General features: G+C 40.7%; 1 protein-coding gene across 1 annotated transcript; it reads right to left on the reverse strand.

Annotated features, from left to right (window-relative positions):
• Positions 1-191: 191 nt before the first annotated feature.
• On the reverse strand, positions 192-19,697 carry PWP1 (PWP1 homolog, endonuclein). Its single transcript, XM_054068990.1, has 15 exons — positions 19,514-19,697; positions 19,327-19,385; positions 18,155-18,309; positions 17,634-17,719; positions 15,189-15,285; positions 13,326-13,436; positions 12,453-12,583; positions 11,017-11,090; positions 8,609-8,705; positions 7,636-7,697; positions 5,685-5,796; positions 4,549-4,639; positions 3,346-3,467; positions 2,629-2,734; positions 192-1,903 (listed from the first exon to the last, which is right to left on the reverse strand). Exons 1-15 carry the CDS (start codon positions 19,577-19,579, stop codon positions 1,788-1,790), a joined length of 1,485 nt encoding a protein of 494 aa, XP_053924965.1. The 5' UTR covers positions 19,580-19,697; the 3' UTR covers positions 192-1,787.
• Between the last annotated feature and the right edge of the window lie 1,519 nt (positions 19,698-21,216).

Genomic DNA, 21,216 nt, shown 5'->3' on the forward strand with positions numbered 1-21,216 from the left:
CTGAAAAGGCACAATGCTTGCATTCCCAGAAGGTGAATAAAAAGCTCCTCAAAGACAGGTTGAGAGCTTTTGTTTAGTCAAGGGAGAGAGGTGTTGCTTGCAGTAAATACAATGTCTTCCTTAAAAAAAAACTTCTAACGCTACATGCCAATTAATACCAGATACGGGGATAACAGAAAATACTCTCCTCAAAGAGCTTAACACAAAGCATTATTTATTTCAAATGAAAGCTTTGAAAAAACTTGAAGCTTTTCAGTCAACAAGAGGTGATTCTGGTGCTTTCACCTTAAGCTTCACAAAAGCAGTTGTTTATTTGTTCCATACACAAGTGTTCACTGTTGCTTGGCAGAGAAAGGATTTAAGCAGGAACCCCAACACATCCAAAATATTCTTGGTTCCTGCAGTGCCATTGTAAACACCCATCACCAGACTAGAAACAGCTAAATTGGATTTGGAAACAGCTACTTCAAGGGATGGGAAAGAAACCTACAGTCCTACCTTTTCCCCATGTGCAGTTTGTACTGATACAGTTTATGTGCTTTACTTCACCAGAAGGAGGTACAGTGAGCTAGGGTGGGAAGCAGCACTGAGATCTTTTTAACTACCTGCACTGACACTGTGTCTGCTTTGCTGCCTGGGGCATTTTTGCAGCAGCAGCACTTTAACAGACCTTCGGGTAAGCAGAGGGGGAAGCATTTCACAGGACAGCATGACTATCATTTAACTTCTGGCCTCGGGTAAGGCATCTGGGTGTTCATTTTAAATGTGAGGGAATTGTTTCAGTCACATTCCTTGACTACCTTCCTCAAGCTATAAACAAAGTGTTTTAAGTCAGAGATTAGGCTGATGCTCAGTATGTTCCTCTGTGCCTTCAAGGGTCCTTTCCAACCTGGTGATTCTATGATTCAGGCAGAAATGCCTGGGAGGAGTTAAAGAACACAAGTATTTAACATGGACAGCTTTCACCAGTGACAGTGACCAGCTGACATCCTCGCTTTGTGTCCTCACAGCCTCATCTTCTGAGTAGTAGCTCCTTATTTCAGTTCAAATTCTCTTCATAGATAACTGCATTTGGAGCTTGAAGGAAAACCCAGTACACGTAAGGCAACATCAATAAGCTCCAGGTGCTGTGGAACCAGGGAAAAGAAACCCTTGGTCTTGATGGGAAACAGCTGGGACATTTCTGGTTTGATACAGTGCTCAGAGGCATTAAAAATACATTTTAAGATTCTACTTGAAAACTCCCATTTATTGCCCAAGAAATACTACTACAACTTAAAAATCATATAGAAGAACTTTTAAAATTTGTATTAGAAATCTGTAAATCTAGCCTCAAACTAAGGATAAATTATCTATTTACACTTGTCATTTCATTCTTTATTACACAGTTGCTGTGTGAAGTATTGTTCCTTGAGCCCTTAGAAAATATTTACCTTCTCTGCAGTATTCAACAAACCTCTGGGAGCACCAGAAGGCTCTCCTATTGTCTATTTCATTTTATAGATCGGCTTTACATACAGTAGCTACAGTAGCCCCTTCTTCATGGATCATAATCGCTGGCAAAAGGAACTGATTAAATCTTTTAAAGTTGGTAACAGAGACAGGAATTTAAGACTGCTGAGTTAGAGCTTAACCACATCACAATGTTTCTTTGTCTTGAGATGAAGAAGCTTGCAGATTGCAAGACGCTCGAGTAGTTTCTATGAACTCTCACCAAACAGGGCATTTGTAGAATGCACATTAGTGGTAGTCCCAATAATTACTTTGATTTTGTGATGTTTGATCCATCATGATTCCATTGCTGTCTCCGAATCATTGCTGCTACTGCCGGCTGTGGAGCCGCAAGCCGCAGTGTTGGCATCAGCCAGGACAAGTCTCTCTCTGTTTCCAAAAGCTTCATTCACTGCAACACAGAGAAGAGGTTGATTACACGCTGCTGTTCTGAGACAGGAGTAGTACAGCAGGCGCGGCACAGTGAACATCATAGCATGGAAATCCTCACCTGGTGCAGTTTTAAAGCCTTCCCCCTTCCCCTGAGCAGGGAGATGAAGCTTACATGCCACAACAATCTGCATACGCTACTTAAATTACAAGTCCTGTCATTTCTCCCCCAGAGCATCTCTAGAGGTTTCCTTGTGCATAATTCTTACACCTAAGTACTGTGAAACGGATGAGTTTTGTAGAGCCAAACATTAGGTTTAAATAATTTATTTCTAGTTTTAGTCTCTCTGGTTCCCACTAAGCTCTTAAAAGCCTGCTGCAAAAAATCATGCCACTTAGTTACACATACGTATGACAACTGATCAAAACCAATCCTCACCGTCATTCCTACAAATACTCAAGAATGCGATTACACCAGGAACATTAAGAAAATGCAAAAACATAGGTATTAAAAGAAATCAGATATTATACTTGGGCTAAAAGAAAATAAATCATGCGGCAAACAGTTCTTCACGCTAGAAGAAAAACCATATTTTTGAAGCTTAAAACATCGAAGTGTACGCAAGCCTTGGGGTATTTAGAAGTATTAACCTACAGTTTCTCCCAGAGACAATAAATTACTGAACATACAAATACACCCTGGGGGCAAGGGGAGAGCCACAAGACTCAGAGAAATGAGAATGTTACCTGCAGAAATCTTGCTTATATCCCAAACACGGAGCCCTTGTCGCTCTCCTCCAAACGCAAAAACAAATGGGAAGTCGGGGCAGCAAGCAGCACAGAAGAGAACCCCCTGCAAGGGTGGGAAGAAAGAAGATTCTTTTCTAAAACATCCTAAAATTAATTAGTCATCTGAAAATACTTCCACCAAGTTTTAACAAATTTAAACTCTCTAAGTTCCCTGGAACTTCTTTTGTAAAGACACAAAAATAAAGTCAAGAGCTGGTAATTACAAACAGTAAATCACATCTTTGTCTTCTCTATACCTGGCAGACAGATACATACTGCAGTACCTACGGTTCTAATTGGAGCGTAGTATCAGGTATACAGGTCTGAGGCTTTGAAGCAGTCTGCCAATCACGTTAAACTAAATACTGCATTGGAATCATAGAATCATAGAATAGTCTGAGTTGGAAGAGACCTTAAAGATCACCCAGTTCCAACCGCCCTGTCATGGGCAGGGACACGTCCCACTAGATCAGGCTGCCCAAAGCCCCATCCAGCCTGGCCTTGAACACCTCCAGGGATGTAATGAGTACGATTTACCCAGAATACATAGATGTGATTATATTTTTTCCCTAAGAGACATTATATAAAACAAGATTCAAGTTAGACAAAAAGAGAATAAGCAGGCATAATTTATATATAAAACTTCTTGGAATTAAGAAATTAATATTACTCTACCATTTTCATGTTCCTGGAATGGATTAAACTTGGTTTGTCTCCCAGGATGTCCCAAATTTTCACGTATTTGTCAGCAGATGATGTCACAAGGCAACCTTTGATCTGACTGCTAAGTTGTAGTCCTGGAAAATTAAGAACGCAGCAGTGTGAAAGCACTAGGTAACCACGATTTCACCGAGATACATTTTGAAGCAAAATCATGAGAACAAAAATAATAGTCTCCTTATGCTAAACTCTGCTCCAGCACAAAGGAGCAAAAAGTTAATGGAAACTCCATGCTGCCACTGCTCTCTGTAGTAAGAGCAAACTGACTTCAGGTAGGCCTATTTTGTCTCTCAATTCAACAATAGCAACATCACAAAGACGCTATTGTTCTGCTTCTTACTTCACATAATCTGACTTCCCCAGGTGGTTGTCTTCATTCAGCCACCAAAACCATCTCTTTTGCTATACAAGATTATGGGGCATATTCATACAATCTCATTTTAGATACCTAATCAGGTGCTTCGAGTTGCTACTTAGAAGCAAATAATTAAAGTAGCCCAAAGGAGGAAGTGTGAAAACCTTCCCCTGTGCCATACCTAAATCATTACCAGAGTGAACGCAAGTGTAAAATCATTACAGCTAGAGGAGGTAAACGTTATAGTTCATAATACTGGAACAGATTGCATAGTTTTTGTTCTTCCTCACCTAAAACCCACAGGGAATGTCCCCTAAGTGAACAGATCTGTTTTCATAGAACCATAGGATGGTTTGAGTTGGAAGGGACCTTAAAGATCTAACTACAACCCCCCTGCCATGGGCAGGGACACCTCCCACTAGATCAGGCTGCCCAAGGCCCCATCCAACCTGGCCTTGAACACCTCCAGGGATGGGGCAGCCACAGCTTCGCTGGGCAACCTGTGCCAGTGCCTCACCACCCTCAATGTGAAGAAATTCTTCCCCATGTCTAGTCTAAATCTGCCCCTCTCTAATTTTGACATGCTTATTCATGATATTCACTGAGAAAAGTTCACTGTTCTTAAAATACTTGCTGACAATGGCTTCTCAGTTGAGGTCTGTTTCATGCGCCAGCTACCCATGATTAGTATGCACAACACTTACTTGCTAAGCAAGGAATCACTACCACCTAAGTCGTACTGGTTAAAGACATCTTCCAGATGTGCCACGCCACTGGGGACAAACAACACACACACAATTTACCTGAAACCTCCTCATCGTGAGCTTTCAGGGTAAACAGTGGCTTATCAGCACGAGCATCCAGACAGTACACAAAGCCATCTTCTGTGCTTGCCTAAGGAAACCACATTTTAAAAACAAACAGCCATAGTTATTCATTTGGACAAAAGCTCCCATGAAATAGCACACAGCCTCTATTAAATCCCAGTGATTTGAGACAGACTTGCACTACTTCTCAGCAGGGCATATTGCACAACATACACTATTCTGCATCCCCAAAGTCAGACTCTGTCCAGCTGGTGCGTGACCTATTCTACATATCGAAACTATGCTGCCAAGACTTCTGTAGAAGTCTTAATCCCATACAAATTTCTTAAATTGTATTTTGAAGATGGTTGCACTACTAAGCTCTGTTTTCTTATTAGGCAATGAAATACAGAGCTTTTAATCTCTCAGCTGTTGTTTCAAACTTTTTGGAGCCATCCTGTGGCTTCACCATAGCCCTGTGCAAAGCTAAGTGTGATTATACTGACAGACCTACAACATAAACAGAGCAATTGCTTTTGTTAGCTGGATACACAAAGCCACAGAGAACTAGACAGCCTCTGAGATAATTACCCCCCACTTGTTCTTAAATTCTGTTTATTAGTTTTATTATAAAAATCTCAGCAAAACCAAAGTAGTTTTAGTCTATACTAGACAGGAGGACAGTGCCCTCTGGTGCTGATTTGAAACACTGAATTAATATTCAGAAGCTTCGTTCCAATTAGCTCCTTCTCAGGTGCAATTGCCTTATTACATTAAACACAACAGCAACTATGCACAGGAAAATAAATCCCACTCACTGAACACAAAGGAAAATAAATCCCACCCACTGAACGCTATGACAATAAGGCAAAGAAGCCACCACTAGACTGAAAACTCATCAGCATCAATCGCTTTTCTACTGTCACAATGAAGATACCAAATAACTAGCTGGTCTCCATACACTTGTTGAAAAAACAACCAAAACTTCCTCCCACACACAGCATTTTTTAAGTAAGCAATGCCAACAGCTCAACTATCGGGTCCATTATGAGATACAGATACATTTTGAACACAAAAATACAGGTTAAATGAAACGGCAAGAGACCAAGAACAGAAGAGCATGTTGTACTCACTAAGAAATTACAAGGTGAAAAATGATTCCAGGTTACTCTTTCAACCTGACCGCTAAACCGCCATATTCGATGGTTATCTTGTGGGTTTCTGCAATCATACAGCACAGCTGATCTATGGGAAAAAGGGACAAGGAATTAAGAAAAAAAAAAACCAAATCATGGCAGGATACTTTATGAAGTGCATTTTACCACTGAGATCTACAGAAAGTCCATGTAAAATACAATTCAAAAATTAAAATGGAAACAACTTCATTATTTAGTCTTCCAACTCAACAACAGATGAAACTTTCTTAGATAAGTGTTTTCCACATGCTGCAAAGCTTCATCTTGGTTAAAACCAGCCATTCCATTTAAGCAAAGCTCAAATTTTCTCCATACATAAGATACTTACCATACAGGAGACCATAGTTATGCAAATATATCACTTAGTTGCAAACAGACATCAGTGAAGTTGAATAATGACTGTTCAAAACAATGCACTTATTACAAAAACTATTTGCAATACATATACAAACATTTTCAAATATGCTTAAACAAAAAAAAAGATGTATCTCTATAAGTGATTAGGGAAACACTACCCCAAAACCAAGAAAAAGCAGTGGGAGTTAGTGGGTCTTCTAAGGCTCTTTACAGGCTTGTGATCAGCCCAGTGGCAGCAGAATCTGTCCCAACTCAAAAAGCTCCTGGATGCAAATGCAAGAAAGGAGCGATGATGTCACTCTTGCAACATCTCACCACAATTTACCTCCACAGTGTAACCCACTTCCACTGTATCCTATAATTAAAGCCAAAGAAATATGATCTAGATTTCTCAGGCCTCTTAACAGGCGTTTTAAAACAACAGTACTGGCACATATGCAATTTTTAACAGCCTGACTTTCAGGTCATGAAGGCATCTGCCAAAATTTACTCAACAGCCTGTGGTCCTGCGAAACTTTAAAGGAAAAATCCACAAAGGCAGTCCACTAGTTTATAGACAGTACAATGGTTTATAGGTGTCAACGAGATCAAAGGAGATCAAGAAGCTGGTCTCAGTGTTTGGACTTTATTCTTCTTTTTGCCAAAAGAAGTCAAGGGGGAGAAATGTGGACAGAAGCAGGTTCCTAACAATAATAAAAGGTTTTTCTCCAATACTTCTACGTAAGCAAATGTAGCAAGAGCATTATAGAAGCCAGAGAACATAAAGCCTTGGCTAAAGATTGACAAGTCTTTAAATTTAACACAAGGACAAAGTCTTAAAAGCAGAATAATATATATATGTGTGTACACATATATATATTTATTTACATATATATATTTTATTTACATCTTATATATGTGTGTACACACATATATAAGACAATCATGAATATAGAACAAAGTTAAAATGTTATCCCTAGGAGATGGGAGAACAGAGGGGAAGTTTTTTGGCTGGCAGGGCTTATAAAAATTAGCAGTTACAGTACTAGTCCAGCCATGCAGACACAAACCACATCATCTCCAAGCTGCAATCAGAGGACATAGCCCATTAAAGCACGGCTATGGCGTGCCTATCAACCGAGGCTCTGGGGAATGGACTGGGATTGTAAGCCCCTCATGCCCTCACCCTGGTCTTACAGTTTGGAAAAACCTGGGCAAATTTTCACAGGAATGAGTAGTGACACGTTCCCAATGCAGAAAATGCCGCAAAGCCAAATTAAGAAATAAATTCAGTTTGGAGCAGACACCTGGCACAGAAACCGTCAGTCCAGATGGTTAAAGAATTCGTCTAGTCCTTAGAAAGAGCTAAGGAAAGCCACATTTTGGGCTCAGGCAAACCTGGCTATCTTACTGGAAAAGAAATAATATCATTACTCAAATTTGGCACAGTTATAAGCAAATGAAAAATAAAGTCTTTGAGGCAATTTAACTGGCTTAATTCAATACTAACCGTCTCTACGTGTAACATTTGAAAAAAATTACCCTGACATACTTATCATAAGATCCAGAAACAAGGGTCTGAGTTTCAAATGGATGAAATTGCAATGTCTGGACCTAGATAACAGAAGATTTTATTTAAAAAAATAAACATTGAGATGTAACACACATATACAGGAATGTTCTTTGAACAAACAGAGCACAACCCCCTCCTCCTCAAAGCCAGCACATTCCCATCCCCAAACTCTGATTAAGCTTGCTGATACTCAGATTTCTCATAAAACAGTGCAAGAGATGCACATGATTTTTATTTCAAACACTCCAACCCAGTGGAAACAAGATATTCGCCAATATAATTTAACTGAACAGAACCACATGCCCTCTTTCTGCTCTAGATATTAAAAAAAAAAAAAATAAGCTGGAGGAAGTAAAAAAACTGGAAGTTTCCTTCCAGTTTGAGGAAAAATGCAGATGTTAGCAAAAAAAGAACATCAGGAGTTTGCCAAGGGCAGTGACTTTATTAACAGCAAAATAAGGTTATAGCTATTAATAACTAACCTTCACATTTTAATTACTACGAGATGAATTCATTTCTGAACTACCCATCACTATGGTATTTTAGTACCATTTATTTAAAACCTTTCTCACCTAGAACAAACTGTAACCGACACCCACTGTTGCCTTAAGAGAGGGCTACAGTTTGACCTATGCTCAGAGATCTATTTTTCGTAGCTCATACCAGTATTATTAGATTCCCAGCCAAAAAGGCTTTCTCACAAAGGGCATTTTAAAGACTACTGTAAATCTCTGCCAACTTTCTAAAGCACAAGTTAAATAACATGTTAAAAAGCAAAAACAGTGTTGTTCACAAAAGCAACTCATTCAGAAATTTAAACAATTCTACACAGTTATTAGAAAAATCACAGAACTGTTGTTCTAAGGGTTCACTACCAAGCAGCTAATGAAAAACTGTGGTTATTTTTTCCTCTGTATTTTATAGGGGAAGAAACATAGCAATTATTACATACCTTGTCTGTATGTTGCATCAGGCTGGCTGCTGGCTTACCCACAGCCATATCCCACAAAATCACAGCACTGTCAGCAGACGCACTTGCTAAAACATTCCTAATAACGCATCAAAAAAATAAGTTTTAAAAATCTTTTTAAAGATACAAACAAATAATGATCAAAACCCCAAAATACATACAGAGCCTGATTCTGAGATCAAGCACACTGTGGTCTATAGACCATACATCTCAAGTCTGAGGGATAACTCCCTTAAGGTATGAGTAAGGACTACAAACAAGCTATATTATTTTAGTACAACACTTATAATAATAACACTGACAGTTTTCCCACCACTAACAACTTAAAATATAATTTACTAGAAGACTTGAACAAAACAAAGCCAGAAAGGCTTTTAAGCACTTCCTTTCTTTTGACATTAACATAGTATTTTTAAACACTACCTACACAACTTAACTTTACTTGCATGTGTATACAGCCAACCTGTTCTTAAAATGTTTTGCTCTTGGATATCAGAGTTATATAAATTACTGAACTAACATTTTAGTTTACAGACCCCATATTTCAATTTAAATTTTACCAACTATGTTAAGAGCAATAAACACAGTTTAGGAGTTTAATCAGAAAAACCAGAACATTCTCAAAGGTCTGTCAAATAGACAGTACAATTCCTACCATTGCTCTTAAAAACGGATCTATTCCCTCAACATGCTGTTTCTGATTGAAACTGTTCACTCTACAAATTTTTCCTCTTTTTTTCCCTAACACCAACCCAGTGTTTCTGACTGAAAGAGCTAACACTCTCCTGGAGACATCCTTCTTCCAAACAATGTAACAAGGGAAAGTTAAGAAAATGCATAGCAAAGGCTATGAGAACATTTTACAGCAACACCAATGACCTACAGGCAGAAAGTTATTTATAGAGAGCTATCACAGCATGTCTTGCTTAAAACAAACTAAAAAATAGGCATTAAATATGAACTGCTTCAAGGAGTTCCTTGTTTTATCCATAAGCTTCCCACAGAATCATTTAGGTAGGAAAAGACCCTTAAGGTCAAAAAGTACAACCATAAACCTAACAGTGCCAAGTCCACCCCCTAAACTAAGTCCCTAAGCACCATTTCTACATATGGTCTAAATACCTTCAGGGATGGTGACTCAACCACTTCCCTGGGCAGCCTCTGCCAGCACTCAATAATCCTTTCAGTGAAGTACTATCCCCTAGCATAGAGTTTAAACCTCCCCTGGAACAACTTGAGGCCATTTCCTCTTGTCCTATCACTTGACAGTGACAGATTAACTAGTAACAATGAATTCCTACCTCGGCAAATTACAGAATTACATATTTCAGACACTTAACTATTGTAGCTCTAATTTTTCTGACACAGCTTTATATTATCACCAGACAACCATTTCTAGGTACAGGAAAACTACTCTTTTGTAAGGCTGATGGAATGATCACTACTAGCCTGTGCACAGATATAATTTAAGAACAGACAAAGCACCGTAAATTGAGTGCAATTTGTATCCATTTACTGCATGTCTATGTGGGTGTTTCCTTCTTCAGTATGTAGATAACCAAGCACTGTAAGCGAAGGCTTACACCAGCCCATCAGGCGTATGTGGGGTATTGTCTGTGCATCTTTAGAGGCGCTCATGACAGCAGGAAATAAAAAACAAACAAAACCACCATCAGTGTCTGACAGAAACACTTTCAATGCCCATGTCGAGGATCCTCTGACAGGTGAGCTGTTAAAAACCACCCAAGCAATAAAAAACAGCAGCATCTTTATTTCAGTCAGCCCACCGTCCGTGACCTCTTCCGCAAGACAGACCAGCTTTGTACTGCTTCGATAGCAGTACTTCATTACCAGTTCATCCAGCCAACAGGGAATTCTCTCTGCTGAGGACAATCCAAAGGTCAGAGGTATTTCTATAACTGCCATTAGGGCTTCTACACTCTCTTTTCTGTTCACAGCTCTGTGGCAAAAGCCAGAAGAAAATAACCAGCACAGCAAAGACTTTCTTTCGTAAGTCTACTCCTCTCAGTTGAAATGGTGTTTTAGGTCATTGGCAGATTGGCACAGACAAGGGTAGCCCTTGTGCTTCTCCAGTTTGTGCATCTACTTAAATGGAGACAATTTATGGCCTTGCCCTCACCTGGACAACTTGCAAATAAAAAGTGATCTGCAGCAATATACAGTTCATTTTAAAAAAAAACACCAAAAACAAACAAGATTTCTAGTTTAAGAAAAAAAAGCTGTGTGTCATTTTGAAAACTGATTCCTTTCAGCACTGCTTTAAAGTTCAATGTTATACTAGATAAGACTTTGGATTTCTGTGGAAAAAAGTACACCTAAGTAAGCATACAAATTTGTAATCACTCATTGTTATCCCAGTATTCTTTTACCTGCTTTGTCTATTCCATGAAAGATCAAGCACAGCATCAGTATGTCCTTTCACTGTCCCTTCTGAAGATAAACTCTGTATGTGCAGATACAACAGACTTTTGAAAATTACAGCTTTAACAGAAATTGAGCATTACAACACATTAGCATGACCTCCTTAATGCCTTCACAAACAATGTCTCGTTTTAAATGATTCCCACCAGCTGCAACAAGGATTTTGACAGCACAGTCTCTGCAGTACCTGTACCTCAGCTCCTACCCCACATCTCAGATTGCTCCGCTCACGGGTGGTGGGCTTACAGAACTAGTTACTCCACACTAGCAGAAGAATTTCATTGTCTCCAGCCACACTGCAGGTTCTTCAGCTTCCTTCTAAAATCTCCTGGTAGTTCCCTCTCTTTGCTCCCAATTAATTAGCTTTTGGTCTTTGTAACTGCCAGCTCCTACAAATCGTAATTTAAAATGATTAAGCTTCAAAGTTTACTGGGATAGTAATTGGAAACCACCCATAAAGCCACCTCTCCTGTTCTGAATTCCAGGCTTTAATTACCCGTACAGAGAACAAGTAGCATTTCAAATTGAGGTAACCTTTATGAATGGTATCTTCAACAGCAATTCTGATAACTCAGTGACTTTCAGAAGCAAGTTACAAAGAACAAATTCTACTTCCAAGGATATTTTTTCTATTGTTTTTGAAAGCAGAAGGTCTGAGAGCTCAGGAAGTAAAACCCCTTCACAATTACACAGAGTGGCTCTTCCGCGAACACTTCAGTGCTCCTTGGGAAACGATAGCTATATATCCAGTGTTCACCTTCCTTATTTACTTTACGGAGTCTCTAAGCACTTCATGACGCACCTACTACAAGCAAAATCTCGAATATTTAAGTTATGTTATCTTCCACACTTATTTTTACATACCAAAGAATTTGGACAAATCATAACAACACATTCAGGCATACAATCAAGGTCAGATTCATCTGACGTAACTTAGCATTCAGTCTAAGCCTTGGTCTTTCTCTTCAGTAGTTAAGGTTTTCTCTACAGTCCACTAGAAGACAGTCAGCCATTCTCTGGATGCTTCTCTATGCATTCACGTCAGACAGTCTCAATGAACAGCTTAAAATATGCTTAAATTTTAGCAAGATAAAGCTAGCAGAGGTGACCCCTGAGCAAATGTATTTTGTTAGTGTCAGCCTTGTCCTTTACTCCTCAATGCCTTTTCAACTGAAGTCACAGGAAAGTATGAATTTTAACCTATCACACACAATCATGATGTTATCTTCTGTAACCTGTCTAAACACCATCTTTCAACGTGACAGATGGACTATCTGTCTATAACCAGACTATCTATTATTTTCCCATTGCAGGAAAAAAGTTAATAATGACATTATCCTAAGTTTCCTCCATCTAACTAGATAAACCATTTTGTAATACTTACTTGCTTTCCTTTATTTTTCTTCTTTTTGTCTTTCTTGCCTCCAAGGGAAAAAACTGGTTCTAAGGATTCTACTACATCAAGGTCCCAAATGTCAATAACCGGGGTCATGTTACCCACTGCAACATAATTTCCTACAAGCAGAAACCCAAATGCAACCACATATATTTAGAGTTACAAAACAGCATATTTGGCAATCCAGCTGTTGCTTATTTCTTTGATTAAGTAAAACTTATGTGCCAGAATCTTCTATTTGAACATCTCTGATGATTATAACTGACAAGAGGCAATTTAAAAATATCAACTGACAGCAGATGTTGCCAGAAAGAAATTTACTTGCTCACCAATACATTTCCCCTTCAGTACAAATAACTGTTAAGAGAAGCTGTATAAAGTTCCAGATACCCGCAGGGCTTTTTTTAAGGAAAAAAACAACCAAAGAACACACTCCTTGTGCTATGGAAAGCAATACTATAAAACACAAGAAAAAGGTTACTAAATACATAAATATATATAAACTTTGCTGTGTTTTACAATTAAACAACTGCTTTGGCCACCATGTGTTTGAACAAAAGCAAAGTTTCATTTGCAAATGGAAAATAAGGTAGACTAGAGAAGAGCTTGCTCTGGTCTGCTAATTGACTTAATTATTTCTAATAAGAAGAGTGTTTTCATCAAATCATTTGTTAAGGCAGTATCACTAGGATGACCGTATCACCAAACCAAAAAAACTGGTATTCACTTTTTCCATCTTAATATTGTGGGTTTACTTCTGTTTGTAACACTACAGGAAATTATTTAGTGACAAAATTACATTTATATAATTTTCAAGTAAAAATTATTTAACTGGACATTTACACATCCTTTGTAATTTACCTGGTGATTCATCAGGACTAGGATCAAAATTCAACCACTCCAGACTTAGAGGGTAAGCAGGCAAGATAATATCATGATGTACATAAAATGAGTCCTCTTCATGGTTATAAACTGAAAAAGAAAGAATCAAAGATATAAAAGACATTGTTAAAGAAAAAAAGCAAGCAACTATAAACAGTTCACTTCCACAAAAGGCAGACGTGGAAAACACTAAATTGTCAAGGAGATCTAGAATGTAAATTCACAGTGTTCAGAGTTTCAATGTAGAGGCCAGAGCCTCCATGCACCAATGTCATGCCTCACAGAATCACACAAGACATTTTCGTGTGTAGCTTAGATAAAGAAGTGACAGTTCAGCAAAGCTTAGATACTCTATTCCTAGCATAACATGCTACTTTCTTCGCATTACTTCAAAAGGGATGTTACGTATACACCACTTTGTACATCAGGATATATTAAGGAAGGTTTAGATATTCATTTTACAATTATTCCAGATGAAACCAAACAGGAAGCAAAAGACAAAAAGTTTTCAAACAAGAGGAAGCTAAAGAAGTCAGATGAAGCTACCTTTAGCAGATTGTAACTGAGATACAGGAAGAGTTTTGGTAAAGCAACCATATACCAAACACAACATTCCCTTTAGCCAGCTATTTTTCTTTCTATAAAAACTCACTAACCGGATAGCAAAGAAAACCTAATAATTATTTTAATAACATCGTACCATCCCCCACAGAAAATCACAGTACTATCTTAGAATCATTAAGATTGGAAAAGACCTCTAAGACCAACACCAAGTTAGGTGTCAGCCTAACACGACCACATCTACTAAACCATGTACCAAAGTGCCACATCTACACGTTTTTTTGAACACTTCCAGGGATGGTGACTCCACCGCTTCTCTGGGCAGCCTGTTCCAATGCTTCACCACTCCTTCAGCAAAGAAATTTTTCCTAATATCTTACCCAAACCTCCCCTGGCGTAACTTGAGTCCATTTTGAAATGCACATGACAGTTAACTGAAGACTTTAGCTGGTATCTAATTATTCTTGGTGACTGAGTATGACAGAGCTACAGTTATAAACTGCAGAAGTGCGTGCTATTGTTTTGTAAGTCTATACAGGGAAAACAACACTTTGTAAGCACCTTCAGATACAGAAAATGCCATACGGTGGTATCTGAAGAGATGCCTTCAAACACTTTGGCCTTGCTGTTTTCTTAAAACAGAATATTTTGCTTGCAGAAACATGCACCTCAGCAGAAGTAACCAGAAACATTCCCCCAAAGGGCCACAGTAAGAAAAGACTTCGGCACATTCAGTCCTTGCTGCAATAGAAAAACCTTTTACATAGTAAAACTAAACCCATCTCCAGAACAAGCAGTATTCAGGCCTTAAGGATTATCTCTTCTAAATCTTAGATGATGAAGATGTTTATTCTTCTACTCCTAGCACATTTAAAGAAGCAAGGAGAAAGCAAGGAAAAAATGCCAACAACAAACCAGCAGAGGAAGCTTGCATGCTACGGAAAGCAAGACTGTCTGGAAGAAAGACTATGTCCAGAGAATAAAAATTCTATAGCACTTTCTAAGTGTCCTTAGGAATGAAAAAAGGATAGGAAACATTATACAGCCCAATGAAAGCATATTACCCTCTAAATAACAGTAGCTCCACATTTAACACTCTAGTTCTGGAAATCGGATAAAGCTCCATGATGCAGGAAAGAAGACAAAACACATAAAGCAGATGGGGAGGCAAAATAGCTTCCAAGAAACCACTTCCTCCTCCTTCTACACAGCCATGTCAAGCAGCGTAGGCAAGACATACTCCCTAGCTTCACTGTAAGGAACAAATCCTATGCTACTTACCATGGACCTCCAAACTACAGTAGTCCTTATCAACTCTGCCACAAAGGACAAGATTGTCAGTGGGCTTAATCATAAAGTCCTCCTGTTCATATTGTTCCTGAACAGCAAAAACGAGAGGACAACAGATGTTAAGCAAAGCACAAATATACAAAACCACGTGTTCAGAAGGCTGAATCAGTAGTAACTTTTAATCATAACTGAAAATACTCAAAACTCAACAACGCTGCTGCCCACTCAACTAAAACCATCTTATGGTGGTAAACAAAGAAAGACAGGAACCAAATTCAATCATGGGGAGACTGAGTAGTTATTATATAGACTGAAGGACTGTTTATGTGAACTTACGTAGATTTAGAAAGATGTTTAATTACCAAAGGTCATTACAAAATGACCTTTCAAGTCTATTATAATGCAGCCCATTGCTGAAAAGAGAACCTCTACCAGGAGCCTACATACAGAGCTTATTTCCCTTGTGCTGTCTTCCCTTGGGCATTTATGTAGCATAACAGCTTTTTACACAATAAGCATATTGTAACTGTTCCTCACATCCAGGAAGCAATTCCAAGAGCATTAAACCATTGTCTGCTTTCTGGAAAATACTGTACTGCCTACAGCTATACTGGGCATTCAGCTGTACCAGAACAGATGCAACCTCTCATCAAATTTTCATTGTTACTGAGAAATGGAAGGCATTCAGAGAATTTTTGTTAGCAGAAAACTAAGAATGGTACATAAAAGTCAACAGTCTTACGCAAACATAGTACCATCCTTCAAATATACAACATATACATGACTTTCTGATGACTTTTTGCAAGCTTTTAGCTTCTTTTCTTATTCACTTCAAGCATCTTTTCAGTATTTCAATTCTATCAAGTACAACAATTCTTCGAATTAATCAACTTAAGTGTTACACAGTCTTCAACAGTACCAGTAGTAAATACCAAAAGACAACATAAAGTGTACGTTGAAGCACTAAACAGTACTTTCAGAATTTGAGGAAAGGACTTGATTATAGGAAGAAAGGCCTGAGAAAAGGGTGTTGACTTTTTCTATCTGCATGGAAGAAAGTTAGCTTTTCTGACACAGAATAAATGCAGCTCATTGTGTGACTACCTCTTTGACCATAAAAATCACTTCTAAAGCATTTCTTCCCACTACTGGTACACAGGAGTGAGAAAAATCATCAACCAGTCGGTGAAACACAGAGAAAACACACAGTACCCCAAAGTGCATTCAGCAAGTGAATGTTTTTAAAGATAAGACATACGTCTTCCTCCTTGAGCTTTGTAACAGTACGTGAAGTCACCATAACAACTCCTTGCTTGAGAACACGTTTGACAAAATTCCCTAACATACAAACTAGATGTTGCAGAAGCCTACAGCTTCTCTTTTCCTTCAATCTCACTAGATTTGTGAAGAATCAAAAATACTATTGAAAGGACAGCGCCCAGAAAAATTTAACGATCTTTATGCTTAGATGAGGTCTCAAAAAGTCACCAACTCCATCATCTTGCCCCAGCTGATTACAGTCTCTCCTGGTTGCTCCCTAGATTATATTGTCTCTTCTCACACAACCTCACCTTGTACCTGCCTTCTGTAATCTCTCCATGAAAATTAAGCCACTCACAACTTGCAATCTATCCTGAACTAAACTGTAGGATATTCTCTGGAATCTGTCCATATCTTTCTGAAGAGGCACCCAATATTCTAGCCAAGACAACACCAACGTTAAGTAAAGTAGAAGGATTACTTCACATCTTGCATGTTGCATCCCTGTTCACCACAAAAAAACAAACAGTCTGTATAACAGGACAGCACTGTTAACACAGCTTGTGTCCAACTGCATCCAGAGACTTCTCAACTCCCTGCAGAGCTCCTACAAAGCCAGCTCCTGCAGAGATTTCCCCATCTGATACTTGGTGGAAACCAATACAGGCAGAAAACAGTCAACTATACAGTAAGCTATGCAAATACACTTAATAAACAGGAACATGTTTCTTCATGCCACACCCATAATTTGACACGTAGGCTAAGTCCACATCAGCTTGGTTTCTTCCACAAACCAGTGGAAGGTGTAAGAGTCTTGCAATCTGGCAATCTTTCTAAATAGGGTTGTTAGTGGCCTGAGATACTGAGATTTGTTATTTCTTCGAGCATTTTCTGGGTCTTATCAGAAAGGTGACAAACCATCTCCACACACAGAAGCACATGGCCTAAATAAATACTGAGCCAGTTTGCCTTAACATCCAACTTAAACTTAAAAGCATACGTAGAGGGGACTGCACAAAGCAACTTCAAAAGAAAAGAGTGCCATCTGATAAAAAAATCCATCACAACTTTTGAAAAGGACTGCAAGCACTTACAGACCCTAAGGCGGTGTGGAAAATTTAACTGGTTTTTAAGTTTATGCTGTCCATGATATTTAACGTTTTCATTAGTACTCACGGTGGTTTTTAGAGTGATGTAAGGATCATGCTCATTACTTCCATGTACTGCCAGAGTAGCCAAAGAGTCTCCAAGCTTTAGGTCACCTAAATGGGAATTTCAGAACATTTTTTCATACATGTCAATAACAGATGAAGTTAGAAACCCCTGTACCGATCCCTGTACTACCTGTATTGCAAAATATCAAGGGCAGGCTAAATGAACTTCCAAGTTCCAAACTTAAGAACCTCAGTAAGCAAAACTGCTTAGTGCTTTCAGGGTCTCTGCTGCTCTGCTCCAGCACTACAGCAGGGGGAGTGACTGTCCTTCCAACCCTGCTCTCAGTTCTGGTGTCAGGGAGGGGTTTGCTTAACTGTTTCATACAATAACCGACTTGCAAAACTGGGACAGGGAAATAATAAAAAATGTGAATTTCCAGCATTTGAAACATAGCACAGTGCAGTGGTACTTATGAAATTAGTATCCTAAAACAAGAAGTGAAAAGGTTTTTCACTTTCATCTCAACTTTAAATTTTTCTTACCTGTGCATTCTTCTTCATCATAATTTTCCAAATCATATTCACCCAGTTCATCATCAGACAGGTCTTCATTTTTATGAGAAGATTCATCTCTGCCAGGAACGGGTTCATTTGTGTCATTTGCCATCTGGCCTTCATCACTATCATCAGTGCCATCTCTGTTTAAAGACACACAATCCTGGCTGTTCACATGGGTTTCAAGCCTTTATGCCAATAATTTGGAAATCCACTTGCTCCTTTCCTATCTTTTCTCAAAATACAAGGCACTATTTTTCTCAGACTTCCAGAGAAAGCTTTTCCTGGAAAGTTTTCATGACAAAATGCAGCACAAATTTTGCTTAGCAGGGCTAAACTCAGTGTCTAGATCCCCTTATCTTACTCATTTTTTTATGGCTACAATACTCTGAACTTCACTACTGCGTGTCCGCACGCTCCGATATATTCCTTCCTTTTTTTTTCCCCATCCACAGTCCCTGTGATATGTGAAGACTCTTGCATTTCTTCAACAATTTTAAGACCTTATTTCCTCATACTTCCCACACTTACATTAGAAGAAAACACAATATGAAATCCATCAGGGTTGGGACTTACTGCAGATCACTTTTTACAGACACAGAATCATAGAATAGTTTGGGTTGGAAGGGACCTTAAAAATCATCCAGTTCCAACTCCCCGTGCCATGGGTAGGGACACCTCCCACTAGATCAGGCTGACCAAGGCTCGATCCAACCTGGCCTTGAACACCTCCAGGGATGTGGCAGCCACAGCTTTCCTGGGCAACCTGTGCCAGTGCCTCACTACTCTCATGGTGAAGAAATTCTTCCTGATGCCTAGTTTAAATCTTTCCCTTTCCAGTTTATTCCCATTCTCCCTCGTCCTAGCAATACAAGCATTTGTGAATAGTCCCTCCCCAGCCTTCTTTAGGCCCCAAGATGCAAAGGGGAGGGGGCATCTCAGATGTCTCACTGGAGTTTGCTCCACAGAAAGTCATCCCTGCTGAATACACTGTATTTCTGTCCTTCTAAGCACAAAATTCCCAGGCAACAATAAGCCAAGACAGTTCTCAAAGATACGTTCTAAAGCAAATTCCCTCCCTACAGCTGTCAGCGGCGAGGCCCGGGGGGCTCCAACCCCTTCTCCAGCAGAGCCCGGCAGACGCGCCCATCCCGTCTCACCCCCGCCTCGCCTGGGACTCCTCGATGAGACGGTTCAACTCCTCCTCGCTGAGCTGCACCTGCAGGCGGACACAGAGAGGCGGGGAGGGTGAGGGTAGGGTGGGGTAGGGGGGCAATCCCGCAGCCCCGGCTCCGGGGCGGGTCGGGGGTGTCCCTCAGCCCGGCCCCATCCCGCCTCCTCTCCCACCTTATCCGGCGTTTCCTTGGCGACGCCGCAGCGCACCCAGGCCGCGCAAGTCACGGGGCAGCTCATGGTGGTGCGGTGCGGCACGTGCGACCGGCCGCGGCGCGCCGCGAATGACGTAGACGATGGGGGGGAGGGGGAGGAGAGAGACTCCGCTTGTAAAGGTGGAGGCAAAAGGGAGGGTGCGGGGACACAGCGGTATGACGTCATCACCGAGCGCCGTGGGACATTAGAAGGAGGGGGCGTGGCCACAGGGACAAGGGCAGTTGGCTTCCGAAGGGCGGGGCCAGAGGGGTGTGGGCGGGGCGAAAAGGGGCGGGGCTTGATGGACGGAGCGGAAAGGGGGCGAAGCAAGAGAGGGCGGGGACTGAGAGGCGGGGCCCTAGGGCGGGGCCTGAACGGCTATAAAAGGGCGTGGAGGACGAAGCCTATTTTCTTCTTAGGGTACTACCTTCAGAGCATCAGAGGATCACCAGGTTAGAAAAGACCTCTTGGATCATCGAGTCCAACCGTTCCTATCTGCCACTAAACCATGTCCCTGAGCACCTCGTCTACCTGTCTACCTGTCTTTTAAACACCTCTAGAAATGATGACTCGACCACCTCCCTGGGCAGCCTCTGCCAGTGCCCGATGACCCTTGGCCAATGAAAAATGTTTTCCCTATATCCAGCCTGAACCTCCCCTGGCGGAGCTTAAGGCCATTCCTCCTTGTCCTGTCCCCTGTCACTTGGGAGAAGAGGCAGCTCCCTCCTCTCCACAACCTCCTTTCAGGTAGTCGTAGAGAGCAATAAGGTCTCCCCTCAGCCTCCTCCAGGCTAAACAACCCCAGTTCCCTCAGCCACCCCTCATAAGACTTGCTGTCCAGCCCCTTCACCAGCTTCATTGCTCTTCTCTGGACACCCCTCAGAGCCTCAACATCCTTCTTGTAGCGAGGGGTGCAGAACTGAAGACAGGATTTGGGGTGCGGTCTCACCAGTGCTGAGTACAGGGGCAGAATAACCTCCCTGGACCTGCTGGTCACGCTGTTTCTGATATAAACCAAGGTACCACTGGCTTTCTTGGCCACCTGGGCACGCTGCTGGCTCATGTTCCGTCGGCTGTCAACCAACATCCCCAGGTCCTTCTTCTCTATGCAGCTTTCTAGCCATTCTTCCCCTAGTCTGTAGCACTGCATAGGGTTGTCGTGCCCCAAGTGCAGGACCTGGCATTTGACCTTGTTAAACTTCATGCCATTGGTCTCAGCCCATTGGTCCAGCCTGTTCAGATCCCTCTGTAGAGTTTCCCTATGCTCCAGCAGATTGACACTTCCTCCCAGCTTAGTGTCATCTGCAAACTTGCTAAGGGTGCACTCAATGCCTTCATCCAGGTCATTGATAAAGATATTGAATAGGACTGGACCCAGCACTAACCCCTGGGGGACACCACTTGTGACCAGCCTCCAGCTGGAGTTAACTCCATTTACCATAACTCTTCTTGCTGCTCCCCCTGCTCCTCCCTGCTTCTGGGCCAAAGAATGGCAGATGCTTGGCTTTTGACTGGACCTGCTGGGAGACCTGGTTGCTTTCAGCAGTGGTTGCTCCCATTTTCATAAAATTAATTGCAAAAGAGAGCTTATTCACTTCACTTAATTAGCCCAGGCTGTCCCATTTGGCTCCCCTGCTGTCTTTACCTGGGGCTGGGACTAGTTGGAGCCCCAAGGCTCCTGT

This window comes from Cuculus canorus, chromosome 1, assembly GCF_017976375.1.
Source record: "Cuculus canorus isolate bCucCan1 chromosome 1, bCucCan1.pri, whole genome shotgun sequence".
Classification (NCBI taxonomy): domain Eukaryota; kingdom Metazoa; phylum Chordata; class Aves; order Cuculiformes; family Cuculidae; genus Cuculus; species Cuculus canorus.

What these genes read in the sequence shown, in the direction of transcription:
- PWP1 (XM_054068990.1), bottom strand. Translation starts at nt 19,579, where the DNA reads ATGAGCTGCCCCGTGACTTGCGCGGCCTGGGTGCGCTGCGGCGTCGCC. An exon ending in AGAAAAATAAAGGAAAGCAA is followed by an intron (nt 11,091 to 12,452) that starts GTAAGTATTACA and finishes CTGCACATACAG; the next exon opens with AGTTTATCTTCAGAAGGGAC. An exon ending in ATTCCAGGAACATGAAAATG is followed by an intron (nt 2,735 to 3,345) that starts GTAGAGTAATAT and finishes CCACCCTTGCAG; the next exon opens with GGGGTTCTCTTCTGTGCTGC.